We start from the raw sequence: 18,808 nt of genomic DNA, 5'->3' as shown, positions 1-18,808 counted from the left end.
CACGAGTGACAGCCCTCAGCCTACAGAAGCCGAGACAAGAAGGACGCCCCTTCTAGCCTTGAATATGAATTCTGCAGAAAGGGACGAGATGAGGTCTGCAATACTCCAAGCATTCGGCTTGCAGACAGCAAGCGAAGACCCGGTGGCAGATCTCAATGCTCTACTCCAAATTACAAAAATGGCGCCACCTGTCAATATGTCAGTTACTGGCGACCCGCAATGGCAAGCAGGTACCGGCATCAAAGCCACCTACTTGGCAGCATATAATGCTGCAGTGGCCCAAAGCAACCAGCCAGCTGAAGAGCTAGTTTAGCCGGCAGCAGCGACACCGCTGGTCCCAGCCGTGCCGAGCATGACACCGGCAATGGCCGAATGGGCCCATGCCCAGGTGACCAGCCCGGTCGTGGCAGCCCAAGCAACTAAAACAAGAAGCTCGCCTACTGAGCTTGAGATAGAAAATGCAGTCAAAATACTGAGAGCGGCCTTCGGATCCAATTTCCAGTTCCCTCACACCTACCGTGCGACAGCGGCCCGCCCTGACACCCTTCCGATGACTGCAGTCCACTCCTTACCTACTTTCATGATGGCGGACTCTCCTGCGGCGTCTCCAGTTTTCGGGGCCATTTCCGGGACTACTCCAGCCAAGGCTGAGGTCCCAGAGGCAGGCCCAAGGCCTTCTGCAGAGGACAACCTGAGGAAAGACAGGGTGGCCTTCTACAGGAAGGAAAGACCAACAAGGAGGTCTAATAGCCTTGAAAGGGTAAACACAGTTGGGGAGTGTTTTAACTGTGGGTCCAGGGACCATTATAAAAGAGACTGCCCACGTAATGCCAACACCAGGGCATGTCAAAGGGCACCTTCTAATGACAGGTACAGAAGGAGATCATCTACCCCACATAGAAAGCCACAAAGCAACCCTGCAAGCCAAAGAAGAGATAGATGGCCAAAGAAAGATGACAAAAAGGACAAATTCAACTTTAACAATAATTTTGCTACTGTGATAGAGACTGAGGTCCACAAGGAAAGAGGGGTTGTAATTACAATTGTAAATATGATTCAAAATGAAAAAAGGGTGTAAGCTTCAATCTGGAGCAAGCCAATGAAAAGCCCGAGGATGCCAATGCAATTTCTATTGGCAAGCCACTCCATGATGAGTGTGCTCACCTCATGCATCGCAGGATGGGTCATATGAGTTTCCCTGTGGTGCAGAAAGCGCCTGAGTGCTCTAAGGGGATAAGAATTAAAGAATGTAATATTTTTTTAGATTGTTCCATTTGCAGGAGTGCAAAATCCAAGGTGAAGACAACACCCAGGAAATCTGAGAGGCATTCTGAGTGCATATTCCAGTTGGTGCACATGGACTTGGTGGGTTCTTTGAAACCCTCCATTGGTAAGAATAATTACTTCTTGACCATTGTTGATGACCATAGCAGGTTCGGATTTGTCTATCCCCTCAAATCCAAGAATCAGGCCTTATCAAAATTTAAGGATTTGCAGTCTGGTTGAAAATCAGCACAAGGTCAGCATCCAGAAGATCTTGACCGACAGAGGAACTGAGTTCAGTTCAGCTCAGTTCTGTGATTGGCTGAAAGAGAAGGGCATAGTACATTTGCATACTGCTCCTTACTCCGCTTTTCAAAACGGAGTGGTGGAGAGGAGAAATGATGTACTGCAGGTAATGATGAGGTGAGCCCTTGAGGATGCTGACCTAGATTTCTCATATTGGGCGGAAGCTGCTTTGTATGCAATCTACACTCTCAACCAGGTATGGTAAGTGTGGTGCAGAAGAACCCATATGAGGTAGTGTATGGCCATAAGCCAAGATTAACGCATCTCCATGTATTTGGAGTAATGGCAGATGTACACATCCCCAAGGAACTAAGAAAGAAGGGGGATAAAATATCAATTAAATTAAGGTTCGTTGGCTACAAATCAGGATCCAAGGCTTTTAGGTTTGTGGACTCAAACAGAAAAATTGTAATATCAAGGTCAGCTAATTTTCAAGAGAGCACAAATTGGAGCAGGATTCATGCCAACGAGATCCTGACTACCAATAATAATCATAATTTGAAAAAACAGATAATAGATGTGTCAGAAAATCCATCTAGTGATGGTGACACATCTGGATCTGAGGATGAGGGAGAGCGCATGCCCTCCAGACCTTTAAAAGGAATACTAAAGAAAAAGAAGGAAGTAGCATGGAAAAAGGGGCAATCCACTTTATAAATTCAGACGAGCAGTGATGAGGAGGACAGCTCATCAGATAGTTATGATACAGATGAGGAAACAATTAAAAAGCCAATTCAATCCAATAGGGGAAAGAAGCTCAAGAGATACGAAGATTATGTTACCTCTGTTAATCAAATATCGATATCACCTCAAAGATATGAGGATGTTTTAGCTACCTAAAAGAGAGCAGGAGAATTGGCGTACTGCAATGGATATAGAATTGGAAAGTCTAAAGAAATTAGAGGTATTCACACCCACAAAATTACTAAAAGGTAAAAAGGTAGTTGGCACTAGATGGGTCTTTAAGAAGAAGCCAGTTGAAAAGGGCAAATTTATTTTTAAGGCAAGGTTGGTTGCACAAGGTTTTTCACAGAGATTCCCTGATGACTACATTGATACCTTCTCGCCCACAGTGCGTCCTGAGAGCGTTAAGACTGTGCTCACCATAGCTGCCATACAAGGGAAGAGTGTATACCAGTTTGATATACAAACTGTGTATTTACATGCTAAATTAGACAAAAAATTATATGTCAAAGCTCCTCAGGGTGTAGATCATAAGGAAGGTGATGTTTCGCTCTTAAATAAAAGCCTCTATGGTCTCAAACAATCGGGCAGGAGGTGGTATGAATGTCTTACCAAACGTCTAAGGCAGATGGGTTTTTCTGCATCATCAGCTGATGAATGTGTATTCATCAGAAGTCACCAGGGCACCAAAGAAATCGTTTTGGTTTATGTAGACATTACAGACATTTTGTACGTCTGTAAATCAGAGAGCAGATGTAAAATATTCTCTGACGAATTAGGCCAGAATTTTGCCCTAAAGCCTTTAGGCCGAATTGACAAATTTTGGGGGGTTCAATTTGTTAAGACTGAGAAGGGGTTTGAGCTTTCTCAGCGGGATAAAATTTTAGAATTAATTGAAAGATGCAAAATGGCAGAGGCCAAGCCCTGTGACACTCCCATGCAAACGGACTTTCTTCAAAACGTTTGTTGAAAGTGCAGAGTTTGAACAGAAGATCTGTAATAGGATCAATATTGTACATTGCGGGATGGACAAGGCCAAATATTAGTCTAGCTGTAAATGTAATGTCCAGGCATTCTGAAAACCCCACTTAATTTCATTGGAATGGGATAAAAAGAGTTCTCAGATATTTGAAGAGTACTGTAAATTACTCACTTCTCTTAGAACTGAATATATCAGACAGAACAAATTGATGTTGTTATAATACAGATGCGGATTGGGCAGGGGACATCAAGTCCAGGAAAAGTACTTCGGGGTATGTTGTATTACTAAATGGAAGCCCTATCCACTGATATTCAGGGAAACAGAAGCTGATTGCCACTTCTACTGCTGAGGCAGAGTATGTACTGTATGTCTGTCCAAGGCATCAAACAATTTGATATGGTTCGATGACCTTTTAATGAATCTGTGGGAAGAACTTCTGTATCCTATAAGTATTCACGAGGATAATATGGCTGCCATTAATATATCAAAGGCTGACGCTGTGGAGCAAAGGTCACGCCATATTGATATAAAATACAAGCATGTGAGACAACTATCTAAAATGGGTTTAATTAAGATAATATTTTGTGAAACTAAAGAACAGATAGCAGATATACTCACTAAACCATTGCCCCGGGAACTACAGCAATATCTCTTAGGTAAAGTACATTTAGTCATGTGAAGGATGTACTGTTTGTATTGTATGTTGTATGTAACAGGTGTATATTTGGCATTAATAGACACAGAGAAGGGGATTGTTAGAGAAAAGTTATTTCTCAGTTGCTGTGCCTATTAATGGCATTTGGAATGGACAAGTAAATAAGCCAATCAGAAAGTGGCTAATGGGTTTGAAACTCCCTGGATTTTATATTCCCTCCCCTAACTGTCACTGTGACAATATAAAAGGAGATTCCTGACAGAAAACTATTATCAGTTAGTTGTCAGTTAGTTGTCAGTTAGAGGGCAGCTCTGCAGTTCTAAATGTCAGTTAGTAGTCAGTTAGAAGTCAGTTAGAGGGCAGATATAAACCCATAAACACAGACCCAACAACATATCTAGAAAAAACCATGAAGATAAAGATAAAATCAAGTACTATAAGTAAAGAAATCCAACAAAAAATTATCCCCAGAGAAAAATCATCAAAATGCCCAAAACTGTATGGCCTCCCAAAAATACACAAAGATGGAATACCTCTCAGACCCATAGTAAGTTCCATAGGCTCACCTTTACAAAATCTAGCCAGATATTTAGCAAAACATCTTCAACCTTACGCAGAATCTGCTGCTTCATATGTACAGAACTCATACCATTTCATACAAATAATAAAAAAGCAACACATAAAAGAAAGTGACCTTCTTGTAAGCTTTGATGTTGTATCACTATTCACACAAATACCTGTCAAAGAAGCCTTGTCATCAATTAAAAACAAATATCAACTACCAAAACATATCACAAACTTAACAGAACATTGTTTATCCAACACATATTTCATACACAGAGGACAGAGATATAAACAAGTAGAAGGTGCACCAATGGGATCACCATTATCACCAGTCATCGCTAATCTTTTCATGGAAGAATTCGAATCCAATGCCTTAGAAAAAACTGTTAACAAACCAAAATTATGGCTCAGATACGTTGATGACACCTTTGTGATCTGGCCACATGGAAGAGATAAATTGGAAAACTTCTTAGTACATTTGAACAGCCTCCATCCCAAAATAAAGTTCACCATGGAGATAGAATCAGAAAACCAGTTACCTTTCCTCGATGTATTAATTTATAAAAAATCTGATGGCACCTTAGGACATACCATCTATCAAAAGAAGACACATACGAACCGCTATCTCAACGCCAAATCACACCACCATCCAGCACAAATAAACTCTGTTGCCAAAACATTAACCACAAGAACTAAACGTCTAGCTGATGAAGCACATTTACAAACTGAATTATATACACTAACTAATGTACTGACATCAAATGGGTTCTGTAGAAATAAAGTCATCAATATGATCAAACATACAACACCAAGACAGAATAAAAAACAACAAGAGGAACAAAACAATGGGAAAGCCATCTTGCCCTATATAAGGGGAACAACAGATAAAATTAGCAAAGTACTACAAAAACACAACATCAAAACCATATTTTGCACAGATAGAAAGATATCGTCCATTCTGAGAAACCCCAAAGACAAAATAGAATTAGAAGATCAAGGCATATATGAAATCCCATGTGCTTCCTGCCCATCAACATACATTGGACAGACCAACAGAAGAATGAGTGTGCGCATCGAGGAACACAAAAACTCAATACAAAAGCAAGAACACACATCATCATTAGTTCAACATATAAATACAACAGGACACAACATTAATTTTAATAAAACAAAAACAGTTGCAAAAATAGAACATCTCAATGGCAGGATAATCAGAGAAGCAATAGAAATGGAAAAAAGACCATATTGCATGAATAAACGGGATGACACTTCACGTCTGCCTACTATTTGGAAACCTGCTCTCATAGATAGACGAATCTTGACACCATATGTGGAACATGGACCAAACATTGCACAAAAAAATCCCAACCAAATCATATTCAAACCAGCCACAAAGATAAAGCCCTGCCACCTAGTGGAGAAAAACCGACCATACACCCGAAGCCAAGCCAATAAACACATACTGGGACTCCCAACCAATCAGAATGAAAAGGTGGAGCCATCCCAGAATACCAGCACCAGATTTGAAATTCCAACGTCAGTTAGTGCAAAATGACTACTGGCATAAGCCTGATGATGGCAGATGGGATTCTGCCGAAACGTCGCTTCTACCCTTTTAGGGATATATCCACAATTACACGGGAAGAAACCCGAAATATTAACTACACACACACACACATACACACACACACACACACACACACACACACACACACACACACACACACACACACACACACATATATATATATATATATATATATATATATATATATATATATATATATATATATATATATATATATATATATCTGACAGGGTATTTAAGAAAAGGAATGACATACTATTTAGTATTTGAATAGATATTGTTTTTATTATTATGTAAATAAAAACAATTTATTGTGAACTGCTAGTAAGTCTCATTTGTTATAGTAGATTGTTATAGAGAGAAGGTTTTACGGTACATTGATTTAACCTCCACGAAAATTTCTTATCCTTTTAAGTCATAATCACTCTTTTTGTACTATCCTACTATATATTTTGCACTTATACTTCCTAAAGGCACAGTATTAAACATTTTCATTGTATACAGCCGTGTGTTTAGAACTTTAAATTTACATTATCAGTATCATGATATCTTAGTTTTTGCTAACAATTAAAATTTTAGTCAATATAGCATATGGGTTACACTAATATTTCAGTGTGACAATCATAATTTTATTTGTCAAAACTGTGTTTTTCTGTTCAATTATTGAAACGCAGAGATTTGGCTTGACTATATTTTGCAATTCTCTACAAATATCAGCTTGGAATTCCCATCATTCTCTCATTTTCTTGAAGAAAAAAATCATTTATAATTTTAAGAGTTGTGAAAATAAGCATAAAAATATATGTTGAGACTCTGAATTCCTGCCACTATAATTCCCATTGTCATAATAAATTATGGGAAATGATTAATATGTGCACATATTTATAAATAATATAAACTGACTTTTTTGGTGACATTGCACAGAATTATATAGATTATATAGAGATTATAGATAAATTACGGTTGTTTTTTATTTGCTGCCAGTTGGAAGGCGAGCAAGAATGGTGTTAATAGTTCAAGAATGACTAAAACTTTTTAGGAAAATATTTGACTAATTAAAAATATATGATAAACCAAAATAATTTCTTACTTTTCAGCCAGAGTTGGCAAAACTGGGTGGAAATTTAAATTAGTGAAGTCTATTTATAAAATGCTTATTTTCTCCTTTAACCAGGCAGTTCAAGTAACCGATCAAGTACCCGAAGTCTATTGAGTATCAGTAGTGGGATGGAGGGTGACAATGAGGTAAACTTTCTTTGTGCAAATTTTCTTTCTTTCTTTCTTTCTTTCTTTCTTTCTTTCTTTCTTTCTTTCTTTCTTTCTTTCTTTCTTTCTTTCTTTCTTTCTTTCTTTCTCACACACATGCACACATACACTAGTATGAATTTCCTGCTAAGGATATTAATAACTATTATTCTATATTTATGACAGAATGTATATGCAATAGATTTTGTCCTATGGACTTAAAATCCAATGCAGAGGTGAAAATAGTTGCGAAAAGAAAAGTCTTTCTTTTGTTTCTTTTAAAAGTCTTTCAACATAAGATATAAAGACAAATTTATGCATGTCACAATGTCTTCATCAGTTCTTTTTAATACAACTATAGACTCCCTACAATCAAAACACCAAACAATTTTAACAGAGAAAGTTTAGTTGAAATACAAAGGACTGTTTTTGCCAACATGATCTATTTTTACAGAATTTTGACAGTAGGCATTATTTACTGAAGTGATTGTATGTTTTTTGTTAAGAATCTAATAATAGTAATAGAGATTTTTTTAAACTAAATTTACAGTGAAGCACCATAATATGTACCTTAATAATTATAATGCAAAGCAGTTTGAGAAGCTTACAGATAAAGAGGCTGGGGATAATTTCTACATATTTAAAGCATCATTTTAAAAAACAACTCACCCCTCTCCCCCAGAATTAGAATTCCTAGTAGGAACATTTAAGGAATTGCAACCACAGAAATTATTCCTAATTACTTAGTGTAAAATTGAAAATATTCATTTTATTTTTAGTGTTTCTAATAGGTCTTCAGGTAGAAACGTGGTCAACTCATTAAATGTAGTAGGGACTTTATTTACTTGATAGACCGTAGTTGCCTTATACCTGTCAGGTGGTCTTGTTACTCTACTCGACCTTCTTGGGAGTTCAGGACTTACAGATTGCCTCTCCACCTTTACCTCTCCCTGTACTACGTCTTTCTCTACCTCTTCACTCTGGATCTCTGGCATTTCATTGGTAGCTTCAGTCTGGGTTTCAATGATAACCTCATTTTCAGTACCTAATTTATTCCACCCTACATGCTCCATAAACCTGGCATTTGCACTGTTAACTACTGTTGCTGTTCCTTTTACCCAAAATCTGTAGGACCTGTGGTTTGAATTATAACCAACAAATATTAATTGTTGTGCCCTACTCTGGCCCTTACGCCTTAACTGCGCTGGAGTATGTACCCATGCAGGTGATCCAAATATATGTATGTAGCTCAAATCTGGCTTCCTTCCATGCCATACGGTATATGGAATTTTGTTAGTGGTTATTTTTATGGTGTTGTTTAAGAGTGTATTTGCACACATAATGGCTTCTCCCCATAAATTAGCCGGTAAACCTGCATCAGCTAACATTGATCTCATAATTGCTTGTAGAGTTTGTCCTCTCCTTTCAACATACGAGTTATGCTGTGGCCGATATGGAGCTGAACATTTGTGTTTTATACCAGCATTAGCTAACATTGATTTAAACCTTGTGTTGACAAACTCGGTACCATTGTCAGTTACAATGGTAACTATTTTTTGATTTGTTTTTCTCTCCACAAACTTAATCCATTGAACAAAATACCAAAAAGTATCTATCTTAGACTTCAATAGGTAGCAAAAACCATACCTTGAATAATGGTCAACTATACTGCGAACATAGCAAGCACCCCCTAAACTAGCCTTCATTGGCCCTATTAAATCAGCAAATACCACTTCCAGTGGTCTCTTTGTTTTAAACCCGTTAAACCTATTGTTCTACTTTTCTGCTGATTACAAATATTGCAATTTAAATACTGGTTACATGGTTTCAGCTTCAACCCATCAACTAATTTTACAGTTTTCTGTAACATCTTAAAACTGATATGCCCCATACGTCTGTGAAGCAAGTGAACACATTCATTATGTGGTTTAACATTTGAGTATACAACATTTGTAACATGGTTACTAGATAATACATATAAACCATCTTTCAGTTTTCCAATAATCTTGGTTTCACCTTTTTCAATTAAGCAATCATTGGTTCTAAATGTTACTGTATATCCTAGCTTAACCAATACTCTAACCAAAATCAAATTAAAGTTTAGATTTGGAACATATAACATATGCATTTTTTCTTTTACATATGGACATATTGCCGTTCCCTCACCACATGCTTTTAGCTTCCACCCATTTGCTAAAGAAACCTTATTATTACTAGGCAACATTTTCACAAAATATTTTTGTGTTCTGACAAAACATAGCGACGCCCCACTATCAATAACCCACGAATCGTGGTTAACTGGTTTCTTATCAGACATAGCTACATTACATTGTTTTTTATCATTAAGCATGGTTGTTTGTTTCAGCCTTCTGCAAAACTTGGCTATATGACCCTTCTTGCCACAATTAAAACAATGTTTTACAGCATATACATGGTTATTTGCCTTTACATTTTCATTAATCAACTCAGGTTCTTCCCTTAGTTGTTTTCTTTCTTCTCTCCTTCTGGCCTCTTCTAGTAGTCGTGAGGTTACATTGGCCAAAGTTAGTTCCTGCTGTGTGAGAACTTCAAATGATGTTACTACATTGTTGTAGCTCTCATCTAGCGATGATAACAGTATATAAACCTGTTGTTGCTTGGAAAAAACCACCTCCTTCTGTTGTAGCTCTCAAAAAATGCTTTTTATGCACTTCAGGTGTGTTAACATGTCACCACCCTTAAGGAGTTTTGTGCGAAACAACTTTCGTGTAATGTTAATTTGCGCCCCTACAGTGTCATGAACATAAAGATGTTTCAAATTTCCCCAGCATTTTGCAGCAGACTGTTCACCCTCGATATGAACAAGCTGGGTATCGTCTAGAGACAAACCAATAATACACAATGCACTCTCATTCCTCCTCTGGAACTCGGCTATCTTCCTGGCATCCTCGGCATCGTCAGCATTCCAGGAGGTCACATCTGGTGGATTCTGCACTACATCCCATAGCCCTTCTTTGCGCAACAGGAGATTGCACTTGGTGGACCAGGATTTGTAGTTGGTGCCATCCAGCCGGGTAACCAGCGATAAGTTGGGAGCTTGACCTTTTGCCATCCTCACCAGGATATTTAAATACGTATCAGAACGTCTGGAGCAATAATGTGTGTCGCAATTCTCTTATTGCTGTAACTGGTACACACACTCTGGCACTGGGCCCATAACCAGTGTTGAGGGTAAAACTGCCCTCTGCAAAGTAGTGCAACAGACCAGACAGCGAATAGATACGATGCTTAGCAAAACACACAGATAGTCACAGACTCTGGACGTTTAAAGAAAAATAAACAGTCTTTACTTGTAGTAAAAAACAAACTTGACTTCTCAAAACAACTTCTTCAAACAATCACGGTTTAACACAAAACATAGTTTGCTTACAATTCCAGTTCTCTTCAATCACAGACACAGTTCCTTCAATATCAGGAGCAGGAGCAGGAGCAGAAGCAGAGTGAGAGCAGGAGTGAATTTTCCCAAGAGCTCACAATTCAAGAATACCAATGTGCCATTCGTTAAGTGCACATGACGTATCTCAGGACGGGAAAGGCCATGGGGGGGGCGCTAGTGATAGAACAGGCCCTCAAGGCCTCCCTGACCCATTAAGATACCTCATACTTCTCCCTCCCTTCCTGCCACAACTCCCTCCTTACCTTGCAAACATCTGTCTCTTTGTTTTTCTATTTTTTTTGCCTTTGAGGAAGGGAGAGGAGAGTTGTCTTGGAAATGCTTTTTGTGCCAAGAATGGATGCTTCTCGGTGCTATAATATTGTGCAGGTTCAGGCACCCAACCTCTTTTGCAGAGAGTCAGCAACCCAGAAACTTTCATTCTCAGAGCAAAAAGTGTTTGCCGGTCTCCTGCTCCTCCCCGCCAACTACTTTCCACTTAACTACTTAATGAGACCTCATTGTCCTACAGTGTCCTACACTTGCAAAGAGAGAGAGAGAGAGAACACAATCCAATGCAACCTCTGTGTGTGTGTGTGTGTGTGTGTGTGTGTGTGTGTGTGTGTGTGTGTATGGGAGAGAGAGCAATCCGTACTTCAGCGGGGGCATCCAAGCATTTGGCAGTGGTGCAGGAGGCAGAAGCTGCCTGAGAGTGAGGCAGTGGGGGGTGGAGTATGAAGCAAGGTGTGGGGTGCAGAGCTGCCCCACACCATCTTACCTGAGTGCCTTGCCAGCCAGGCACTGAAGCACCGCAACTGCCGCTGCAACAAGAAAGAGAGAGAGAGAGAGAGAAAGTAGGGGGGCTCTCCAACCTCTTTGTGTATGAGAGAGAGAGCATGATCCGTCCTTCAACCGGGGCACTCAAGCTGCTGGCAGCGGCAGGGGCAGCAGGTACCACCTGAGCAGCCATTTTTCTCCTCGTCCTCCCCACTCAAGCAGCGGCGGGCTCTGTGGTATAGCAGGGCCTCTCATTTCTCCCCCGGCATGGCGAACTCCAGTTTCACTGGGAAGCTGAAGTTCAGTGCAGTGGCAGTTGCAGCACATCAGTGCCTGGCTGGCGGGACATTCCAGTAAACCAGTGCAAGGGGGGGCAGCTCTGCTCCCCCTGCCTTGCTTCGTATTCTATCCACCACCATCTCACTTTGTGGCCGCCGCACCAGTGCATTGCTCAGCCTCCTGCTAGGTTATGGTGGTGAGCAAGGAAAAGAAGTGGTAAAGAAAGAAGAATGAAGCTAGGCGGGGAGGGGGGTGGAAGACGAAGCAAGGTAGGGGATGGAGAGCTGCCCCACCCACCCCACCCACCCCACCCCGGCTTATCTGAGGGCCCTTCAGCCAGTCCAAACCCTCACCTCCCCCACCCCCACCATCCAGGGCAGCCACACCCCTTCACTAACCTTTCCAGTTCCTTTAGCCATCGCCGTGTACAGAGCAACTAAAGTAGTCTGTGGGATTAGGGTAACCACAAGGAAAGATAGGAAGGGAGAAAATAATTAATGTTGGTAAGGATTTTGGGTATATAAAATCTTCTGTGAAATAAGAAGAAAATGATGCATTACTTTCAAAAAGTATATTTAAAACTGAATGAACATCACTGTCATTCTTACATAGGATAATGAGATACCTGACATGAAGAGAAATTTCTGCTCTAGAAACTTGCAGGTAGACAACCAACTTTCCATTTCACTTGGAAGGCCTCCAAGAATACCTCCTCGAATTGCTAGCAGGTTATATATTGTTTTATAATACATTTATACTGTACAAAGAATGAATTTGACAGATCCCTATTCCACATGGATTAATTCTAAAATAGATAATATAAAGGGATATAAACAAAGTAAAACAGATGGGAAACATGGCAGCAGAGATGTTCAGGGAAACCAGAACTTCACTACATGTCCCTAAACCTATAGACTTGGGTAAACAGAGAGGTCTTTGTGGCTCTTTTAAACAACAATTTGGGGAGGGGAGCTTCATTCTTGGACGAGACCTCATTCTCGGGCATATACTGCTATAGAGAAGGCATGCTTCAGGGGTCCTGATAGGTCCTGATAGGTGAGATTGTTTAATCAAAGGAACCTAGAGTGATCCAGCCCTGCAGGACTGAATTGACCAGACAGATGGTGGCAGGTGACCAAGGTCATGTAGATAGCATGAATTGCACTCAGAAGCAAGCCAGGAAGCAGTGCAGCTTGCAAATTACTTGATTAATTTAATAGTTAGAAATTGCTAGTATTATAATGGGATGTCAATGACTAATTCCACATGAAAGAACAATAATACTTTTCTATTGTAAATGCTATTGTATATCATCTTTAAAAAAACCTACATTTCAAAGTATTTAATTGCTTTTTAAAATAAATGTGTAAATGTAATAAGTTACGTAACATAATAAATTATTCTTTTCAAATATTTATTTACAGATTATTGAACACTGACAACTTCCATCCACCACCTGTGCCTCCAAGAGGTCGTGATAAGTTACACTAAATCTTTTGGATATTAAAAACTGAAACATGAGAATGACTTTTGAATGGTTATGCTGTAACTCTAATCAGCATATCAGTTCACCCCTTGTGAATCTCAAATGAATAGTTTTGGTAGAATTTACTCTAAAAATTGAATCAAGGGTGAATGAACAAAAATTCATTTAGAACAAACTGCTAGAACATGAAAAAATATGTTGAATTTATTAGAATTCTTAGATTCTAATTATACCAGACTAAAGGTGTCTCAATAATTTCTCACATATTCCTAAACTTCAGAATGGAGTAGCTACCAGCAGATATTTTTTGTCTGTTTATCCACAAATAAAGTAGCCAGTGATGCTGTTCTGAAAACAAATTTACTCTGTTGTAGATAACTATACTTTCACAATATAGTGAAACTACAGTGCCTTGTATTGAATAGTGCAATTCATTTGAAATTTGTCTAATTTCTTAATGATTTTATGATAATTTCATATTCAGAATTCTTTAATTGATGTGTCTGGTTGCTGTTCCAGTAATACAATACTGAGAAATTTTCTCTTCAGATCGTATAACTTAAATCAAAGAGTCTCTATATGAGTCATCTATATGAGTCTTGAATCTGTATTATTTCTATGAGAATATGCCAAGAAATACTTAGCAGACCATGAATATAAAGAAACTTGGTTCTTATTTCTGAACTTCAATAAAATTTGTGCACCAATCTCAACAGACAGGGATCACATCATTACTAGAAGACATTCTTGTTCCCATTGTAGACAGACTCTATCCAAAAAGGCAGCTTGCCCTGTTGGTTTGTGAAAAAATGTAATAGCACAGCATGAGATGGAGAGGACTGTATCTACAACCTAACAAGATGGAACAGCTGCCAGGCCCTATTTGCACTGAGTTTCAAGATATATTCAGGTAATCCTTGGGATGGCAATTGGGACCAGAATTTCATTTCTAAGTGATACAGTGCTAATGTGCGACATCCCTGAACAAAGTTGCTTAGCAATGGAAATTCTGGCACTTCCAATTGCCATCATTAAGCAAATCATCATGGGTTGTTAAGCAAGGACATCATGTACTTCTTATTTGTGACCTCATGCTGGCTTCCCTATTGACCTTGTTTGTAGAAAGAAGGTTACAAATGGCAATCATGTGAATATGAGGATGCTGTGACAGCTGGAACTTTGAGGACCAGTCATAAATATCACTTGTTCAGCATTGTTGTAAATTTGAATTGTCACTGAACAAGTGCTTGCTAAGCAAGGAACTCCTCCTGTATGATATGTCATACACTGTATATGGTTTTTAAAAAGCTCAGCCTGAACACAAATCCACAGGATTGAAATTCTAAAGACAGTTCCCTTTTCAGAATTTTCATTTTTTTTTTCTTTAAAAAGAAAGAAATACATTCGGAAGCTCATTGATGTAACATGCAGGTATGATCAAGTTATTTCCAATTTGGTACATTTGTTACAGAATTTAATAGGTGAAAGATTTACTCTTTACTATAATATATGATAAAGTATATCAGACTTGGCTATTTTAACTGAAGCCCTGATTATACTGTTACAGAGCAATTTCCAGGGACACCTAGTAAGGACTGGCCTTTGCAATACCTCAACTTATTTGAAAACAAAGGAGAGGGTTTTTAGGAAGGTTGCTTTGTGCAAAATGTGTTGAGGTCATACAGATTTTACAGGACAGTACATTCCGCATGGATAGGCAGCTATTAAAAAGTTTTGTTTCTAGGTTCATTCACACTTTTTCTCTTGCATGACTAACTTTTAAGACACTTGGCAACCTGTTTGCACTTATGATTGGTTGCCAAGCACCTCATGATCATGTGATTGCTATTTTCCAGCTTCTCCATGGGCTTCCACAGAAAGCTGCTGCTGCCTGCCGATAGGACTCCCTCTCATCTCAGGGGGCCTAGCTGAAAGACTTGCCAACTAAATGGAGCTCAAGCCCTTTACTGGGCTTCAGAAACAGGGCTCGGTTCCTGAAGACATGAGCCCTGTTTCTGCAGCCTGGCAGAGACATTCTCTTCCACACAGACAGGAAAGCTAAGGCTCTGCTAGTCTGCAGAGACAGGGTTTAGATGCCAAAGATCCAATCCCTGTTTCTGCAGCTCAATGGAGGGGCTGACCTCCACTTGGCAGATTTATAGCCTTCAGAACAATGATGTTCACTAGCTTTCTACCTTTCCTGGGCTAGAAAGACTAGTGAATCCAAGTTGTGTGAGCCTTCCATTTGCAAGAATGTTGCCCACTGCCAGATGGCACAAAATGGCTTTGGTAGGAAGGCCAATCACACATCAGCTGGGCACACTTGCAGCTACAGGCAAAGGTAATGGACCTGAGCTTGGTGGGGGTGGGGAGAGAGCCTGGGCCACCTGGATGTGCTGGGCCACAGAGAGCACCTCTCCCTGATGCTCTGCTTAATGACTTGCACAATCGCTTGGCAACTCAACTGGGAGAGCTGGAATTGTCGTCACTGAATGAGTGACCATATGGCTGTCTGCTTAATGACCACTTTACTCAATGACTGAGATTCTACCTCCCATTGTGATAGTAAATCAAGGGCTACCTGTAGACTGTACTGTAGTAATTTGACTTAGAAATAACAAGGCTAGTCTGTTGTTGAAGCCTCGATTCTAAGAGCCCGAACTGGCAGGAGGACTCCCAAACCATGAATACCTATTGTTTATTTCAAATATTTTTTAAAAAAGAGAGATGATTTAATTAATAATTTTATTAATTTATACTTTTCTGTTGTATTTTTTTAAGAACATGTGCTATCTTATTTTACTTGTTAATGTATCAGCTGTAGTTCTTGTAAGAAATGTACATGAATGTACTTAAATTGTTACTTCACTATGTATATAAATTCATTATCCATTGATTCTTTTCAAATATTGTATGTGCATAAATCTATCAGTAGGTAGACATTTTAATCAATCTGCTACTTGTTATATGGTTGTGCCACTGGTACATAATTCTATTCAAGTGAAGACTATTCAGTGAAGACTATTCAGGAGTTCCAAACTCTTCAGCTTTTACCAGTGTACTATGGTTTAATGCTGTGCCTTGCAGACAAATGACATGCTTCTAAATTTATATATCAAGAAGTTAAAAATAAATTTAAAAAATAGATATTTCATTTACATTGTATAAAAACTGTTTCTAAAGTTTTTTAGCATGTCCCTGAGGATAACCTGTGGGTTACAAAACAATACAAAGCAATTTGCAACCATCTCTTTTTAAATTAGACACAATTTCAACTAGTGTACTCTCTGCAAAAGCAATCTTGTAAAGTTTATTAAGACAATGGAGACACCTGAAAAAACTTCCTTTTTTAAAAAACATTTTTTTATTTTAAAACAAAAATAAAACATAAAAACATCATCATTCCAAAAAGTTACAGACAGTATATTGATCGGTTTGCATCCTTTTGTGCTCCCTCCTCTCTTCAAAATATCACTATACATTCCCAGGGTTATTTTCAAATATATATAAAAAAAGAAAATCCACTTAATTTGTCTCAGCATCCACATATTTATCTCCATTTTTTATTGGAGGGCCCGGAGGGTGGCGTCCCTCTGGTTGAAATGTGCCCACCAGGCTTCAGAGCATTCCATCAGCCGAGGGCTCAGGGGAGGGGCGGGGGGGTGGCGGTTATTATTAACGAGGATCTGGGTCCGAGGGAGACCACTGTGCCTCAGATAGCCGGATGTGAGTCCCTCCTTGTGAGGTGGGGCCGTGGGGTTCAGATGGGCTTGTTGCTTACGTACCTGGCTCCCTGCCGCGTGGCAACAGCCCTACCTGAGCTACTCGACGTGATAGCCACGGTGGCAGTAGATACACCCAGGCTTTTAGTCATGGGTGATTTCAACTTGCCATCCGTCGGTGAAACGTCTGAGGTGGCTCGGGAGTTCATGGCTTCCATGACGGCCATGGACCTGACCCAGTTAGTTCATGGCCCTACTCACAGGGGAGGTCACACTCTGGATCTGATTTTTGTCTCTGGCCAGTGGTTGAGTGGTCTTGTTATAGGGGATATAGACATGGAACCCTTGTCATGGTCTGACCACTCACTCCTTTGCCTAGATCTTCGAACCGCGACCCCTCGCCACAGGGAGGCGGATCCAATTAGATGGATCCGCCCCAGGCGCCTGATGGATCCTGATAGGTTCCAGACGGAGCTTGGGCCATTTCCTGAGGATCTAGCACATGACTCGGCCGAGGACCTGGTAGCCGCCTGGGATCGGGCGGCTGGTGGGGCCTTGGACCGAGTTGTGCCTTTGCGGCCTCTGACCCGATGCCGATCCCGTGCGGCTCCTTGGTTTACTGAGGAGCTGAGGGAAATGAAGCGCCGGAAAAGACGCCTGGAGAGCGGTTGGAGGGCCAGTCTCGCTGAATCTGATCGAACACTGGTAAGGTCGCATATTAAGGCCTACCTAGTGGCGATAGAGACGGCAAAGTCTAACTACTTTTCCGCCTCTATTGCGTCATCAGGGAATCGTCCGGCCGCCCTGTTTAGGGTGACCCGCGCCCTGCTCTATCCGGGAGTGCGGGAGGATCCCTTAGAAGGCAGGGCGGAGGATTTCGGACAATACCTGTATGACAAAATCGCCCAGATCCGGGGGGATTTGGACTCTGACTGGGTAGATCAGGGCAGGGTGACGAGGAATAGTCTTGAGAATGTTATCTGGGAGGAGTTTGATGCTGTGACTCCTGATGATGTGGACAGGATTTTGGGGAGACTTAGTGCGGCCACATGTTTACTGGACCCGTGTCCCTCCTGGTTGGTACTGGCTTCCCGGGAGGTTACACGAGGCTGGCTCCAGGGTGTTATCAACGCTTCGTTGAGTGAGGGTTACTTCCCCACCGCCTTGAAAGAGGCGGTGGTGAGGCCTCTCCTCAAGAAGCCGTCCCTGGATCCGGCAATATTGGCCAACTACCGTCCTGTCTCCAACCTTCGCTTTATGGCGAAGGTTGTTGAGAGTGTGGTCGCACGACAGTTTCCGCAATTCCTGGAGGAAACATCTTATCTAGATCCGTTCCAGTCGGGTTTCAGGTCTGGGCACAGCACAGAAACGGCATTGGTCGCGTTGGTTGATGATCTCTGGAGGGCTCGGGACAGGGGTTGTTCCTCTGTTCTGGTCCTGTTAGACCTCTCAGCGGCTTTTGATACCATCGACCATGGTATCATGCTGCACCGGCTGGAAGAGTTGGGGGTGGGAGGCACCGTGTTGCGGTGGTTCTCCTCCTTTCTCTCCGACTGGTCGCAGTTTGTGTTGGCAGGGGGGCAGAGGTCGACCTCGAGGCCTCTCATTTGTGGAGTGCCGCAGGGATCGTCCTCTCGCCTCTCCTGTTCAACATTTATGTGAAGCCGCTGGGTGAGATCATCCGTGGCTTTGGGGTGAGATACCACCAGTACGCTGATGACACCCAGCTGTACATCTCCACCCCAGGCCACCCCAACGATGCCCTTGAAGTGATGTCCCAGTGCCTGGAGGCTGTACGGATCTGGATGGGGAGGAACAGGCTCTAGCTCAACCCTTCCAAGACTG

At 40.8% G+C, this 18,808-nt stretch overlaps 1 protein-coding gene across 3 annotated transcripts in view; it reads left to right on the top strand.

Annotated features, from left to right (window-relative positions):
* Nucleotides 1-13,947, top strand: part of PIK3AP1 (phosphoinositide-3-kinase adaptor protein 1) — a 168,834-nt gene extending 154,887 nt beyond the window's left edge. Inside the window, exons 15-17 of one of the 3 annotated variants that reach the window (XM_034435248.3) lie at nt 7,217-7,287; nt 12,368-12,483; nt 13,180-13,947. In XM_034435248.3, coding sequence (XP_034291139.2) covers nt 7,217-7,287; nt 12,368-12,483; nt 13,180-13,246 — 254 coding nt within the window. In that variant the 3' untranslated portion in view covers nt 13,247-13,947. Of the gene's footprint in view, nt 1-7,216; nt 7,288-10,094; nt 10,247-12,367; nt 12,484-13,179 lie in introns of those variants that run through there. The other 2 variants (XM_034435249.3, XM_034435250.3) reach the window with 2 other exon arrangements.
* Nucleotides 13,948-18,808: the final 4,861 nt, after the last annotated feature.

The sequence above is a fragment of the Pantherophis guttatus genome, chromosome 6 (assembly GCF_059756535.1).
Source record: "Pantherophis guttatus breed Tessera chromosome 6, ASM5975653v1, whole genome shotgun sequence".
In the NCBI taxonomy this organism is placed as follows: domain Eukaryota; kingdom Metazoa; phylum Chordata; class Lepidosauria; order Squamata; family Colubridae; genus Pantherophis; species Pantherophis guttatus.
This window is presented reverse-complemented; position numbering and strand designations above follow the sequence as displayed.